Source organism: Heloderma suspectum, chromosome 1 (assembly GCF_057233095.1).
Source record: "Heloderma suspectum isolate Gila_16-S chromosome 1, 16-S_ref, whole genome shotgun sequence".
Lineage (NCBI taxonomy): Eukaryota > Metazoa > Chordata > Lepidosauria > Squamata > Helodermatidae > Heloderma > Heloderma suspectum.
In genome coordinates, this window is record NC_139458.1 from 121,553,485 (window position 1) to 121,570,727 (window position 17,243).

Sequence of the window (17,243 nt, forward strand, 5' to 3'; positions counted from 1 at the left end):
TTGTTGACTTTCACTTTTACATGCATTTACTCTTCAAGACATTAGTAAAATGGATGTGAAGATCAAGAGGGAGCGTTTTATCATTTATGGTGGACTTGTAAAAAAGCTAAAACATTTTGGAAACAAATACAGTCTTTAGCTCAAAGAATATTAAAGACTACTATGGAATTAAAGCCAGAAACTTTTTTATTGGGACTAACAGATAAACATGTAAAAGAGAAGGGGGGAACCCTCTTTGTCTACATGACAATGGCTGCAAGGTTATGGTATGCACAAAAGTGGAAGAATGAAACAATACCAACTGTGAGCGAGTGGATCATGAAAATGATGGAGCTGGCAGAGCTGGCAAAACTTATTATTATAATTAAAGAAGGATCAACAACTAAATTTATGTTAGATTGGAAACCTTTCATAGAATTTGTACAAGAAATAGAGAAAAATGATATATATGTATGTGGATTTTGAACTTTGAGATGGTTATTCCCTTTTGTTGTTGTTGTTGTTGTTAAAATTAGGAGAGAAATATGTCTGTGAACTCAATGTATGATATACAATTAAGATAAGAACTAGAGAATAATAATAAGCATTTGTTGTGTAAGGGGAGCCAAAGGTAGATATCTTACAATCTTAAGAGATATTTTAGTGTATGTGTGTTGTGTGTTTATGTTGTTGTGTTTTGTTTTTCTTTTTTAATTTTTTTTTTAAAAAGACATTAGTAAAATGGGAAAAGTATTAGTAGTGCATCCTGTAAAGTACTGTGGAAATTAAAGACACTCATGTTTTCATGGCTTGGCAATTCCTTGCAATACATGTGTAAAATACATGTGTAATACATGTGTAAAATACATGTGCAATACATGTGTAAAAGATTAGGTGTGTTACTCTGCAAGCTGTGGATACAGTTAGTGAGCAAGAGGCGGTCTGTGGCAAACCGGTTTTGTGGGATCGGTTCCAGCTTCTTCCTCCTGATGAAGTGGACAAGGTGCTTTCATCGGTACGGCCGACCACCTGCTTACTTGATCCTTGCCCATCTTGGGTCATTATGAGCTGCAGAGAGAGGGGATCAAGGTGGTGGTGAACGCCTCCCTTGAGGAGGGAGTGATGCCATCAGCCCTCAAGGAGGCAGTGATAAGACCGCTCTTAAAGAAGCCCTCCTTGGATCCTCAAGTTTTGAACAACTTTCGCCCAGTCTCAAATCTGCCATTTTGGGGCAAGGTGATGGAGCGGGTGGTGGCGGTGCAGTTGAAGGCACACTTGGAAGAAACTGATTATCTAGACCCATTTCAGTCGGGCTTCAGGCCTGGGCATGGGACAGAAATGGCCTTGGTCGCCTTGGTAGATGATATGAGGAGGGCTCTGGATAGGGGTGAATGCTCCTTCCTTGTTCTCCTCGACCTCTCAGCGGCTTTCGATACCGTTGACCACTGTATCCTCCTGGACCGCCTGGAGGGGTTGGGCATTGGGGACACCGTATTGCGGTGGTTCCGGTCCTTCCTCTCCAGCAGGTACCAGAGGGTAGCACTGGGAGAGGACATTTTGGACCCGTGGCCGCTCATTTGTGGGGTGCCACAGGGTTCCATCCTCTCCCCGATGCTATTTAACATCTATATTAAGCCGCTGGGGGCTATCATCAGGAGGTTTGGGGTGCAGTGTCATCAATATGCGGATGACACGCAGCTCTACCTCTCGTTTAAATCTTCACCAAGGTTGGCCGTAGAATCCCTGTCCAAGTGTCTGGAGATGGTGAGTGGCTGGATGGGGAGGAATAGGCTGAAGCTGAACCCTGACAAGACCGAGGTACTTTTGGTGGGAGACAAGAGGGGGCTGGGGGATGTTGACCTGGTGTTGAATGGGGTACGGCTACCCTTGAAAGACCAGGTCTGCAGCCTGGGGGTCATTTTGGACTCCCAGCTGTCCATGGAGGCTCAGGTGTCAGCGGTGAGCCGGACAGCGCTGTATCAACTCTATCTGATACGGCAGCTGCGCCCCTTCCTTCCCGACCATCTGCTCCCATCAGTAGTACATGCCCTGGTCTCCTCTCATTTAGACTACTGTAATGCGCTCTACGTGGGGTTACCTTTGAAGACGGTTCGAAAACTGCAGCTGGTACAGAACACGGCGGCTCGCCTGATTAAAGGCAGCCGCCGGCAAGATCACATCACTCCAGTGCTGAAGGAGTTGCACTGGTCACCAGTTGTTTTCCGGGCCAAATTCAAGGTGTTGGTTTTGACCTTTAAAACCCTATATGGTTCCGGCCCAGCCTATCTTAAGGAGCGCCTCCAGCAGCACCAGACAGGCCGCTTAACAAGATCAGCCTCGGATGGCCTTCTCTCTGTCCCATCAGCCAGGACAGCTAGACTAGTGGGGACGAAGGAGAGGGCCTTTTCTGTGGTGGCCCCCACTCTGTGGAACTCCCTCCCTAGGGAACTCCGTCATGCCCCCTCTTTAATGAGCTTCCGTTGTGCATTAAAAATGCTGTTGTTCAGGCAGGCGTTTGGGGTGGGTTAGGGTATTTTAGAAAATGTTTTTATTGTAGAATTTTATTGTTTTAAACTGTTTTTACTGTGTGTTGTACATCGCCCAGAGTGGCTGGGTGACCAGCCAGATGGGCGATTAATAAATTTAATAATAAAATAAAATAAAAAATAAAATCTAGATTTGTTGTGGTGAAACTCTTAATTAGGAACAAGCAGCAGCTTCATTCACAAACTAATATTAGTACAGTACAATTCAAGGAGAGAAGTGGCACTGGATTCCTAAGCCAGCATAATATTATTTTGTGAATGAAGCCACTATTTTTCCACCAAAAGATTTCCACATTTTAAGTGCACATATATACATATATGTGTATATACCATACACATATATGTCAGACGCCATCTTGTGTATAAACATTTTCCAATGTTCAGAATGGTCTTAATGTTTTCAACTACTTTAATGTAAAAAAAGTACACTTATAAAATTGATGCACTGAAGGTCTTTGTTTTGCCTTTGTTTTGCAGTGCTGTGTGGGCACATCGCACCACACATTCTGTGTTGGTTCATGTTAGTACTTTTGGAAACAAATTAAGAATAAAATAAGATCTCTTGAATAGAAAATGTGTTTACTGCTTTTTCAGGGCTGAAACCTATAGACTTTTACAGGTAGCACAGAAGTAAAGCAACCCAGACAAAATTAAATCCAAAAACATTGGCGATCTTGCTGGCTGCAGGCCTCAGTCATCAGTTTTGGGGATGTTATGTCTCCTCAAGGGCTTGAACCCTTCTTTGAAGGTCATTACCTGTATAGAAAGAGAAGAATAAACTATAATAGTAATATGCATCTTACAGGCAGTGTTAGCTGTCATTGTCTATGTAGTACTTACAGGTCCTAGTTAACTTCTGCACATCCACCAGCAGACGCCTGAGGAGTACAGTAGGAGGCATCGTTGCAGCAACCGTAGAAAGGTGGCCTTCCTCCGCAGATGCTCCTCCTGGGTCTCCTTCTGTTGGCTGATGTTGCTGGTCAGTAACCTCATCGGATTTGGATCCTGATTCCTCCTCCGCATCTCTCTTTTCTCTTTCTGCCTCCCTCAGTCCCTCCTCAGCAAGCAGTGCATGATGTGCCACTGTGGAATTTCACAGTAACAGAATGATTTCAGTTATATATGTGGTGAACAAAGCCACAGTCATGGATCCGTCTATCACCATTTCCTACCATACCAACCACAGATTCTGTCCCACCACAATGCAATATTAGGCGTACCGTATGTTCAAACAATGTGTCACATCCTTTCTCTGGGCTTCTGTAAGGTTGTTAGTGTATTGCATAATTACTCTGCCAGCAAGGTCTATTGAGGTGATAATTAGAGAGGCAGATTATACAGTATTGCCATTTTTGGCAGGATGATGGGGACTGCAGGACTTCTGTAAACATGCACAGGATTGCACTTTTACTCACTGCACAACTGATATTGCATTTCTGCATTTGCAATGTTGTGGCCAGTGGTATGTGCACTGTAATGTTTCTTGCTGTCTGATTTTATTTATTTATTCATTGCATTTATATCCCACCTTTTTTCCTCATGGAAGGAACCCAAGGCGGCTTACATTATCCTCTTCCTCTCCATTTTATCCTCACAACAACAACGCTGTGAGGTAGGTTGGGCTGAAAGTCTGTGTGACTAGCCCAGAGTCACCCAGCAAGCTTCCATGGCTGAGTGGGGACTAGAATCCAGATCTCCCAGCTCCCGGTCTAACACTTTCACCACTGTGCCACAGTTGCTCATCATTTGACTTGAGTGCCAATTTCTTGGTAGAAAGGTGGGGTGCAAAAATTCAGAAATCACTAAATAAATAAAGATGAAGTGCACACTGAAATGCTGCTGCTGCCAGTCTCTGTGCTCTGCACAGAGACCAGCAGCAGGAGCAGCATTTCACCGCAAATGGACAGTGTGTATAATATCATTTGTAGAGCGGGACATAATCCTATGCATGTTGTTGTACAGAAAAGTAATACAGTTCCCAGCATCCCTTCAACCCGCCAAAGTGGCCGGAGGATGGTGGGAGTTGTAGGACCTTTTTCTGTCCAAAAAAGCATAGGATCGCATGCTAAAGGTCAGAATTTGTTTGTTTATCCACATGACTTTACCTGAGACCACAAAGACATAGCTTTATTTTTAGGTGGGCTTTTGCATTAGCTTGTGAGGGGTGGCTGCAAAAAGGGATGGGACATGGGAATGAGACTGGAAGGGTCTAAGAGGACAGGGGTACATCATATACATCATTGTTTTCATTCAAGCTTGATGATGGGATAACTTATCTGGCATATGTCTCTCAAAGAATGCAGGCTTCCCCGCCTTCAGCCACACTGCCCTGACCCTCCAGTAGTACGGGGGTGGGTTTGGCAAGGGTGTCCTTTTCTCAGCTGCATCCAGCCCTTCCTTCATAAAGGAGCGCTTCAGGAACTTCCACTTTGAACCCAGTTGCCCCATGGTACGTTCATACCCCACCTGTTGCACATGCTTCCTGATTTGCTCCCAATATACTTCATGCCTGCAGGAGCTGCTCCTGAAGAGTACTCCCACCGCCTTGTAGTTCTGTATATTAATGATCCAGGCCTTAGTTTCCTCTCGCCCCCGCCTCCTACCTAAGGCTGCTCCTTCTGCAGCCATTATGAAGTGGAGCAGACCACAAGAAGAAAGAAAGAGCTTGGAGGAGGGGAAAAAAGAGACAGCAGAACTGTTTGTTTTGCAAGCTTGACTGACCCAGGCCACCACGTCCACGTACAGAAAGGAAGTGACCGGGAAGTTTACGATAGATTTTGCAAAAGCGGAGGCCCGTTTTTCTATGTCAGATCCTGGGTTTTCTGAGGTTAACAAGAACAGTAAACGACAGGAACAGAAACGGGAAATACTCAGAAATTAATAAAATCACAATCCCTGTCCGAGAAAACAAGACAGCGGCGGTGCATACAGAAGGCAGGAAAAATTCCCGCCAAAGGAAAAAATACGTACACATTTATGAAAATAGCGATTCTTACAGAAGTTACACGGCGGGAAAAATTCCCACCAAGGGAGAAATACATAAACATTTACAAAAATAGCAATTCTTACAGTAGTTAAACGGCAGGAAAAATTTCCGCCAAGTGGAAAAACGTAAACATTTTACGAAAAATAACAATTCTTACAGAAGTTACGCAGTGGGAAAAATTCCCACCCCCCTCCCAACGTAAACATTTACGAGAAATAGTGTTTCTTTTGGAATTTACGCGGACTCGCAAAGATGGCTGGGTGAGAAGGATCTGTTTGTACTTATCTACACAATTTTCAGAGTGGAAAACAAAGAGGAGAATTCTGGGGGCTTGTGAACAGCAGAATGTAGCACTGGACTACACAAACTGCAGAAGTCAAGAGGAACAGAAGGAGCACATTTCGTACATCCCTAGTACTGCCCAATAAAATTAATCATGGCTTGTGAAGAAATTCAACCACTTTCTCCCACAAATTTTATTTAAATATTTAAGAACTGCCTTTCTGCCCCCAAGGCAATGTACAAACATTATGGAAACCTCATACAAAAACAAATGAAAAATTAAGCACAAAAGAGCGTATCACTTTAAGCCTATTTTAAAACCCACGAAAAGTTGAACTACGGTTCGTTTAAAGTTTAAAATTAGGGTTTATTAAATCAAGCCATGACCCAGCTGTGTTTTCTGATCATAGCTTGCTTCAATAAGCCTGAGCAGGGCAACAAGCGTCCCCTGCTGCCCCCAACTAAATTTAAAGAACACCCCCCCCCCCACTATGGAGCACTAAACGGGTCAGATTATCTTGTTTCCACCAGGCTGCCTACCCCTTCTTAAACTAAATGCAGTTTGGCCCAGTTCAGACAAAATACCAAACTGTGGTTAGTTTAAACCAGGAAGCAGATGCTTCCAGTCTCCTCCCAGCCACGCCAAAGGAGCAGAGGGGAGCACTCAAGCCCAAGCAGACTCTTTCTGATAATATAAAACTAAAGTTTAGGGATTCATCTGAACTGGGCCCATGTGCATTTCTAAACTCCCCAGAAATTAATGGAGGCCTGAACCCCTGGTACTTCACTCCTAGGCAAGATTCTTCTATCTGTCTCTTCTCATTCCTCCTTTGGTCTGCATTTCCTTCAGATGGCTGTTCTCCACATCACATTTGAATCCAAATGGCATAGTTTTGATCAATGCATTCTTATTAACTACATACACTTTGATGTTATAAAATAAATTAAACATGAGTCACATTCCTAAAAATTAAGATACCTTAGGAGTAAGAACAACAGAATATAGATGTGTCATTAAAGGTTCCAGAAAACTGGACAGTCCCTAACTGGATTTGCAGTTAAAGGTAAACTAGTACAGAGAATACAGCTGGGATAAGTCGGAGCACAAAAAGATATCGCAGCTGGGTGCAATAAACAAATGATAAAAATAACTGCATATAAAAAGATAGCCACTGGTAATGGCAAAGTAATAGGATAAATAAGACTTCAAAAAGGTGGATCAAGGAATGAAAGAATTTTACCAATGCTGTTGAAATATCAGTAAACACTGAAAAATCAAATACATTTCATAAAAAATAATCAAATATATATTAGACAACATGCTCAAGGTACCCAGTCTAATCCTCAGCACATCTGTAAACAAAGGGCTGGATCTATAGTGTACCTGCCATGAGGGCTCCTTCTGTTCATGGAAGAGACTGAGGTCCAGCAGAGAATTCCGTGGGAGGAATGAGGGGATGCGATTTTCTTCAGTTCCCCTTTCCCACTGCAGCCCTATAGGACACCTCCCAGACTGTTCTGGAAGGTCTCACAACCCTTCCAGGGGCTGTAGGGGAAAGGAGAAATTGCAGAAATCACTTCCTCTTCCTTCACGTGGTTCATGCCATGAGAAGAGTTCCACTTACAGGAACTCTGGATCCATCCCCTACCTAGACAATACATTTTAATTTGTTGGCAAACTGGAATAGACTGTATAGACTGAGAACTAGTGATATATCTTGTGCTGTGCACTGGGAAACTGTCAAAGACAAGAAACCAGCCTCTACGGATACCAGGAGGACTCTTTTATGTTCCAGAAAAATTGTAACAACAACAACATAATAATGTTAACAACCTAACTACATCTTTAAAAATCAGCAGAGACAAATGCCACAGCAACCAGAAGCTTTCAGTGAAACTTATTTACGTGTATAAGGGGTATAAGGTGCTTACTGTATGGTGGTCCTGTTGCCTGGAAAGGTGGGTAGGATGCTGAAATAGTAGGCCGAGAAAATACTGGAGGTTCCTCTCCAAACACCACGATCATAACTTGAATCAGTCCCATCAAATCTGATTGTGGCTAGGGTTGAAGCAGATAAGATAGTTGACTGTTTTTTTCTCCCACAAAGATAGCATAGTTGCCCATTAACAAGGGCAACTGATCCATCACCTCATCAGTTACCTGCATTGGACAGGCGGTCACCTCTGAGTTTGGAGACGGCCGCCTATCCCCACAGGATTGCACCCTAATTGTACATAATGGCAGTGACTGTAAATACATTTTGTGTCAGGACTTACTTCAGTTAATCTTATTGAATCTTATGACACAGAGCAAGCATGAGGAAAGCATTAACACTATTTGGACTATGTAACAATACTAATATCTTACTCAATACAGGCTCCAGATTTCCAAGGCCATGTCTTTCTGCTACACCAAAGGGCCAAAGAAGAAAACATAATATTAAACAAAATGGTGTTTAAATTGTGGAATAATTCAGGACTTATGTTAAGAGTTTTAGTTGTACTTACATGTTTCCATTCATGCAGATATGGAAGATATATCTTGCCATTTGCATCTACAGACTTCCCAGTTTTAACTGTCATTGTACTAGTTGGTTTAACAAAACAGACTGGGGGATTGAATGGATATGTATCTAACAGCCACAGACATATTGGGATATTGTATGTGTTACCTGAGGAGGTTTAAAGAAGAATAAAGAATTCATTATTTTCTGCATTTGACAATATATGATAATGCTGTTAGTTGCTACAACATTTGTGAGTGCATAAAAATGGCCTTAAGTCACTCGATCAAAGTACATCTATGACAGCATATTGCTTCTAGAAAAGGCGATACAGTTGGCCCTGGAAGCTCACACCGAGGGTATGGCAACAGCCACCCCATTTATCCAAAGTATCCACTACTCAGAGGTACACAGCTTATGAACATATGTAAAAATCATGGCCAATGACCATGGGCAGATCCATCCTCCATGAGTTTTTCAAATGTATTTTAATACCATCCAAGCTAGTGGCTTTCATGACATCTTTTGGCAATACACTTCCTATCCTGCACAAAATATTTCCTTTTGTCCTTATCTGACTACTAAATTTTGGGTTAAGGTGATCTTGAGGGTCAGATCAGGAGTGGATGAGGGTGAACAAACTGAAGCTTAATACAAACAAGATGGAGGTTGGTTGGGGGTTTCAGCAATTTAGGAGTAGTCATCCAAACTGTTTTGGATGGAGCTGCATTCTGATTTAAAAATAAGGTTTGCAGCTTGGGGATGCTCTTGGATGGTCAAGTGGCTCCTTTGGCTAGGAATGCTTTTTACCAGCTGTCCTCTGGATGCTGGTGGCACCCCAGCCTATCCTTGAGATGCTGGCCTTTGCAAGATCATTCATTCCCTAGTCCCTGGTGCACTCTGTGTGGGGCTGACATCAAAGACTGTTCAGAAACGTCTTCGTTCGTATGACACAACAGTCCACCATGGCTTAATTTACCCACTGTAGCCTGTCATGCTGAGTGAACCCAGACAGCAGGAGCTGTTGCAGGGTTAGACAACCTTCAAATAACCCTAAAAGCAGCCATGGGTTATTTGAGGGTTATCTAATCCTAAAACAATCCCTGCCACATGACATGACAAGTCGCAGCAAGCACGGCACCCGTGGGTAATTCAAAAATGAATTAAAATTCAAAAATTCAAAATTCAAAAATGGCACCCACGGGCACCTGGTATGATGCAACAACCCCATGGGTAGATTAAACCATAATGGGCTGTTGTATCATGCGAACCAGGTCAATAAATCTGCCAGGATGTTACTGGAGTGGCCGATAGGAATATATAGCTCCGACAGTACACTCCCTGCTCTTGTAACCAAATTGTTTCCTGGAGCAATTCAAAGTGCTGGTTTTGACCTTCCATGGTTGGTATTTAGAGTCTCTTAAGAACTGCCTCAAGCTGGGGCCTAACATATCATCAGGGAGAAACACTAGCAAAACATGTAAAATACACTTGATAAGACTGTTATTCTGCCCACTGAAACTGGAGAAAGCCATAAAAGAAGAGATCAGCACCAGATACCTACTGTCTTAACCAACTCTGTCCCAGAGTGCCAGCATTAAACTCCATGAAAAGAGACTCGGAATTATAAATTATTTTGAGTACAGAGAATTATTTTAGGGTTAGGTTTGTGCTTCTGTTTTGCTTTCGTTACACTTATTGATTCAAGAAATGTAATTATGACAAAGTATGGAAGTTCTGCAATACTATAGAACACAAAATTACAAAGTTACAAACTAACAATGTTACATTTGGAAGAGGTTACATTAAAATAAATCTGTATGTTTTCACATAATCTACATGCAAACTAGACAAAACATATACATACCTCTGTAACTTACAGGGATGGTTCCAGTGAGGCTCATCAATTCCTTTGAGGAACCATCATTAAAAACTGAAAAGAAAGAAGCATTATGTACATTTTACAGTTAGCTCACAGGAGTTGTGTGTACATGGACAAAACTGCATATATTATCTCAGAGAAATCTCTTTTTCACATACTTTTCCATATACAAGTAATCACTTTCTGGGATAAAGAATGAACAGCGCTACACATGTGAAATGCCTAGCACATCATCATGATACATAGCCAGATCTTCTCCGTACCATTCAAGGATCTATTCTCTATACCACTGAAGAATCTAAGGCAAATACTGCCATGTAATAATGCTGAAGAAAATGCGCTACTTCTAAAAATTGCTACAGCTGTTATGAGAACTTTCAAAACAAAACCTCAACTGAAAACAATTATCTCTCTAAGTGAAGACCATGCTTTCGTTACATCTGTCTTACTTGGGGGGTTTTTATCGAATGAAAAAAGGTGCTTATGAACATCTTACTAAAGAACACATCTCAAATCCAAGTAATTAGTCTAGTTGGTAGCCTTATTTCTCTTTCACAATAAAATTATTTGTGCACAATATGATTAATTACTGATAAGACACTGACATAGGCTAGCTGAATGTCAGCAAAAACACTACAAAACAGAGAAACATATGAAAAATGCAAGATATTAATCAAGCAGCTCAAAATACATAACGGAAGAACTCACCATAGCCATCCATTACAGGTTTGAGGTCTTTGTACTGGGCGATAACACTGACAGTTTCCTGAACAGCTAAGCCTCTGTACTTGTACTAGAAAAAACAAAAATAATTTTATAAGGCTTAAACCCCCACTAATACCAAGTCCCACTGACAACATTTGGACTTACTTCAATACAACTATTGTGACCAGAGCCCAGTTTTTGCACAGGCTCCTGGGGCACATTATGACTGCTGAGATTCTATGAGTACACACTACTCTTTCCATTCTTTACCCAGGAAAAGGTAAGTCCCATTTCCATGCATGGAACTACTTTGCTGGATTACAGCTAGGGATTGTGGGCAAATATGATCAGTCAAGGTGAGTTATAAACTGTGTATCATTATGCAAAGTAAATCAAACACAGTTCCACATTTAGTACTTCCATGGGAATGGTGAATATTCACAAGCCAAGACTCCATATGTTTTACCTTGAAGTAAGCAGATGCAGGTCCACAAACAAAATGTTTCGCAGTTCTCTGCCTCTTCTCCTCTCTTCCTTAAGCAATCCCAGCTCCAGATTCCCCATCCCTAAGGTCCCCTTTGAGGCTTAGTCTCTCTGGGTTTTATCCAATGGTGTCATTCCACCTCTGGACCACTAGTGGATTGGTCCCGTCCCCCACCCCACCGTCCGCCCACCCACACTGTCCAGATCTAGTCAAGAGGGTTGGGGCACACATGTGGTCTGGTGAGGAACCCTGCAGAGGGGAGGAGGGGAAAGGCAACTCCTGAGACATAAGCCGATCTCCACTTGCATAGCATTGGTATTAGTCCAACGCTGGCCAACCTATGTGACCTGATTTCTCAGAAAGCTGGTGACAGAGGCTTCACTGCCATCACCAGATCCCTTTACATATTACAATATAGACTGTGACCTACTGATGTACTCAAATAAAATTTGCCATGCAGAGCCCGCTAACAATATGTTAACTCCCTTGTCTCACCTGCATTAAGACAGACATAAATATTCATCCCTAATTCATTAAGTACATATATATATATATATATATATATATATATATCCCCTTCATGGATCACTGCCTTGTTGTGGCGAAGGGGCTCGCATAACTCCATAAGCTATGCTGTGCAGGTCTACCCAAGATGGACAGGTCATGGCGGAGAATTCGCAAATGGCAACCCACTCCAGAAATTGCCATTTGGAAATATTTTATAATCCAATCAACCCCTCCATGGATCACTACCTTGTTGTGGCGAAGGGGCTTGCGTAACTCAGTGAAGATAAGCTATGCCGTGCAGGGCCACCCAAGATGGACAGGTCATGGCAGAGAGTTCTGACAAAATGTGGTCCACTGGAGAAGGAAATGGCAACCCACTCCAGTATTCTTGCCAAGAAAACCCCATGGAATGTATCACAAGGCTAAAAGAGATGATGCCAGAAGATGAGCCCCTCAGGTCGGAAGGTGTCCAATATACTACTGGAAAGAGCAGAGGGTATTTCCAAGTAGCGCCAGAAAGAGTGAAGCGGCTGGGCCAAAGCCGAAAGGACACTCAGCTGTGGATGTGTCTGGTGGTGAAAAGAAAGTCCAATGCTGTAAAGAACAATATTGTTTAGGAACCTGGAATGTAAGGTCAATGAATCAAGGTAAGCTGGAGGTGGTCAAACATGAGATGGCAAGATTGAACATCAACATCTTGGGAATCAGCAAACTAAAATGGACAGGCATGGGCAAATTTAATTCAGGTGACCATTATATCTACTACTGTGGGCAAGAATCCCTTAGAAGAAATGGAGTAGCACTCATAGTCAACAAAAGGGTAGGAAAAGCAGTATTGGGGTACAATCTCAAAAACGATAGAATGATCTCAGTACAAATCCAAGGCAAACCTTTCAACATCACAGTAATTCAAGTCTATGCCCCAACCACTGAGGCCAAAGAAGCTGAGGTTGATCGGCTCTATGAAGACCTACAACACCTTCTAGAACTAACACCAAAAAAAGATGTCTTTTTCATCATAAGGGATTGGAATGCTAAAGTAGGAAGTTAAGAAATAACCGGGATAACGGGCAAGCGTGGCCTTGGTGTACAAAATGAAGCAGGACAAAGGCTAATAGAGTTTTGCCAAGAGAACACGCTGATCATAGCCAACACTCTTTTCCAACAACACAAGAGGTGACTCTACACATAGACATCACCAGAGGGTCAATATCGAAATCAGATTGATTATGTCCTTTGCAGCCAAAGATGGAGAACCTCTATACAGTCAGAAAAAAACAAGACCTGGAGCTGACTGTGGCTCAGATCATGAGCTGCTTCTTGCAAAATTTCGGCTTAAATTGAAGAACGTAGGGAAAACCACTAAACCATTCAGGTATGACCTAAATCATATCTATTATGAATATACAGTGGAGGTGACGAATAGATTTAAGGGATTAGACCTGATAGACAGAGTGCCTCAGGAACTATGGACGGGGGTCCGTAACATTGTTCAGGAGGCAGCAACTCAATCCATCCCAATGAAAAAGAAATGCAAGAAAGCAAAGTGGCTGTCTGAGGAGGCTTTACAAGTAGCTGAGGTAAGAAGGGAAGCGCAATGCAAGGGAGAACGGGGAAGATATATCCAACTGAATGCAGAGTTCCAGAGAATAGCAAGGAGAGACAAGAAGGCCTTCTTAAATGAACAATGCAAAGAAATTAAGGAAAACAACAGAATGGGAAAGACTAGAGATCTCTTCAAGAAAATTGGAGATCTCAAGGGAACGTTTTGTGCAAAGACGGGCATGATAAAGGACAAAGAAGGCAGGGACCTAACAGAAGCAGATGAGATTAAGAAGAGGTGGAAAGAATACACAGAAGAACTATACAGGAAAGATCTGAATGTCCCTGATAGCCATGATAGTGCGGTCACTGAACTTGAGCCGGACAACATCGAGAGTGAAGTCAAGTGGGCTTTAGGAAGCATTACTAACAACAAAGCTAATGGAGATGACAGTATTCCAGCTGAGCTATTTAAAATCCTAAAAGATGATGCTGTTAAAGTGCTGCACTCAATATGCCAACAAATTTGGAACACTCAGCAGTGGCCACAAGACTGGAAAAGGTCTGTTTACATTCCAATTCCAAAGAAGGGCAACGCCAAAGAGCGTTCAAACTATTGCACGATTGCACTCATTTCACATGCCAGCAAGGTTATGCTCAAAATCCTACAAGCTAGGCTTCAGCAGTATGTGAACCAAGAACTACCGGAAGTACAAGCTGGGTTTCGAAGAGGCAGAGGAACTAGAGATCAAATCGCCAACATTCGCTGGATCATGGAGAAAGCAAGAGAATTCCAGAAAAACGTCTATTACTGCTTCATTGACTACGCTAAAGCCTTTGATTGTGTGGATCACAACAAACTGTGGCAAATTCTGAAAGAGATGGGAGTAGTAGACCACTTTACCTGTCTCCTGAGAAACCTGTACGAGGGTCAAGAAGCAACAGTAAGAACCAGACATGGAACAACCAATTGGTTCAAAATTGGGAAAGGAGTACGACAAGGCTGCATATTGTCGCCCTGCTTATTTAACTTATATGCAGAGTACATCATGAGAAACACTGGGTTGGATGAATCACAGGTCGGAATTAAATTTGCCGGGAGAATTATCAACAACCTCAGATACACAGACCACTCTAATGGCAGAAAGCGAAGAGGATCTCAAGAGCCTCTTGTTGAGGGTGAAAGAGGAGAGTGCAAAAGCTGGTTTGAAACTCAACATTAAAAAAACGAACATCATGGCATCTGGCCCCATCACTTCCTGGCATATGGAAGGGGAAGAAATGGAAGCAGTGACAGATTTTATTTTCTTGGGCTCCAAGATCACCGCAGACAGTGACTGTAGCCATGAAATTTAAAGACGCTGGCTCCTTGGGAGGAAAGCTATGGCAAACCTAGACAACATAGTAAGAAGCAGAGACATCACCTTGCCGACAAAGGTCCATATAATCAAAGCTATGGTTTTCGTAGTAATGTGTGGCTCTGAGAGCTGGACTATATGGAAGGCTGAGCACCGAAGAATTGATGCTTTCGAACTGTGGTGCTGGAGAAGACTCTTACGAGTCCCCTGGACTGCAAGGAGGTCAAATCAGCCCATCCTAAAGGAAATCAACCCAGACTGCTCATTGGAAGGGCAGATACTGAAGCTGAAGCGCAAATATTTTGGCCACCTAATGTGAAGAGAAAACTCCCTCGAAAAGGCTCTGATGCTGGGAAAGACTGAAGGCAAAAGGAGAAGGGGACGGCAGAGGATGAGATGGCTAGATAGCATCACTGATGCAATGAATATGAACTTGAACACACTCCGGAAGAGAGCGGAGGACAGGAAGGCCTGGCGTGCTATGGTCCATGGGGTCACGAAGAGTCGGACACAACTTAACGACTGAGCAACAACATATATATATATATATCTGCACATAACGGGAGTGATGCAGCCATGAATGAATTAAAATAAAAAATATGAAAAGCATCCAAATGCCACAAAACACTAGTACAATAAATATTCAGAATGTTATTGAATGAGTTCAAATATTCTGACCCCTCCTTGATTTATCACTAATCCAATTAACTAAAAACAAATCTAAAAAACAAAGCATCATGGTGTTTGTTTTCAATTAAGCTCGCCAAGAGACAAATATGACAAACCTTTATTCATAAACCAAGAGCACCAAAGATGGGTGAGAAACTGTCCCCACCCACAATTAGAATTCTCTACTAGAGGCTGAAATCTTAAGTCACTGCATTTTTCTATTCTACTTCCTCCTACTCAAGTAGCTTTATCCAATATAGAACAGGTTGCCTAACTGGCAGAGCAATCCTAAGGCAGAAGGGTGAATGGTGGAGAAACTGCCACGTCCAAAGCCCTGACAGTTTGCTGTGGTCATAGCGGGAGAAGGCTTTTCGATTTTGTTTACATTTGCTCTGTCTTCCCCTTGCCTACAAGGGCATGGAATTACATGAGTTCCAGGGCTATTGTAATTTTGGGACCTGTTTGGTAGCATGTCAGGGGAAAGAGAGAGCTTAGGATCCTGTGGATCCACAGCCTCCCCAGCATGCCCTGAAATGTCCTGTTCTGGCCCTTTTCACTGGCAGAACAGCAGCAGAACTCTCCACGCCCGCAGACGCCCGCATCTCCCCACTAAGAGGAAAAAAGGGGGGGTCTGACGCCTTCAAAGGGGGGGGGCTGTGGCGACCCAGGGCTGCGTGAGATGCCGGACGGTAGGGAGGGGCTCGCCGGCCGGCCGGCCTCGCTTTACCTTGTTGAGCATTTTCTTCAGCTGACTCTCCGACACGGCCATGGCGGCGGTGGCCCCGCCCCGCGCACGGCCGGGGTAGTGGTCGTCGTCGTCGTCCCCCGCCCGCGCGGGCCCTCGCGCCAACTCCCGGGCAAGCAAGAGGCCTTCCCCAGCCTCGCTTCCAATAGTTTCTTCCACCCGTTTCCTCTCGGCGGCACGGCGTGACGTCACTATGTATAAGGAACAGATCTCCGCTCCGTTCTGGATCAAGCCAGGAACACAAGAACTTGATAAACTGCAGAGCGTCCGTATTGGAATTTGAAAATGTCTTTTTTTTTTTACCGAGAAAAAACAAACTGAAAATGGAAATTTCGTTTAATTTCGAACAATATTTTTTCTAAGGGCGCAGTCTTATGCACGTTTAGACAGAAAAAAAGGCCTACAACTCCAAGCTTTGGACGCCGTTTTGTTTTGCCTAAACCTGCGTAGGATTGCACCCTAACTCTCTCATAATGCTAGAACAGGGAACCTTTCAATACAATTGAGTCCAGTAGATTCAGGTCAAACAAAATAAACTACAGTGTCACACAATTAAATTACGGGATTTACTGCCGCAGGATGTGATTATGATGGCCACGAACTTCGATAGCTGTAAAGGGCAATTGGACAAATTGATAGAGGATAGAGCTGTCAATCCCCTTCATGGATCACTGCCTTGTTGTGGCGAAGGGGCTTGCATAACTCAGTGAAGCCATAAGCTATGTCGTGCAGGGCCACCCAAGATGGACAGGTCATGGCGGAGAATTCGCAAATGGCAACTCACTCCAGAAATTGCCATTTGGAAATATTTTATAATCCAATCAACCCCTCCATGGATCACTACCTTGTTGTGGCGAAGGGGCTTGCGTAACTCAGTGAAGATAAGCTATGCCGTGCAGGGCCACCCAAGATGGACAGGTCATGGCAGAGAGTTCTGACAAAATGTGGTCCACTGGAGAAGGAAATGGCAACCCACTCCAGCATTTTTGCCAAGAAAACCCCATGGAACGTATCACAAGGCTAAAAGAGATGATGCCGGAAGATGACCCCTCAG

At 43.2% G+C, this 17,243-nt stretch overlaps 1 protein-coding gene across 1 annotated transcript; it reads right to left on the reverse strand.

The window, feature by feature from the left end:
• Positions 1-170: 170 nt before the first annotated feature.
• On the reverse strand, positions 171-16,988 carry LOC146357775 (uncharacterized). Its single transcript, XM_084850932.1, has 8 exons — positions 16,974-16,988; positions 16,172-16,411; positions 10,888-10,972; positions 10,165-10,230; positions 8,302-8,465; positions 7,726-7,852; positions 3,366-3,608; positions 171-3,281 (listed from the first exon to the last, which is right to left on the reverse strand). Exons 1-8 carry the CDS (start codon positions 16,986-16,988, stop codon positions 3,238-3,240), a joined length of 984 nt encoding a protein of 327 aa, XP_084707058.1. The 3' UTR covers positions 171-3,237.
• Positions 16,989-17,243: the final 255 nt, after the last annotated feature.

Excerpts from the sequence above, each read along its gene's own strand:
- LOC146357775 (XM_084850932.1), bottom strand. Across the intron at positions 10,973-16,171 it reads TGAAGAAAATGCTCAACAAG|TACAAGTACAGAGGCTTAGC; the intron begins GTAAAGCGAGGC and ends TGTTTTTTCTAG. Across the intron at positions 3,609-7,725 it reads GGCAACAGGACCACCATACA|TGGCACATCATGCACTGCTT; the intron begins GTAAGCACCTTA and ends GAAATTCCACAG.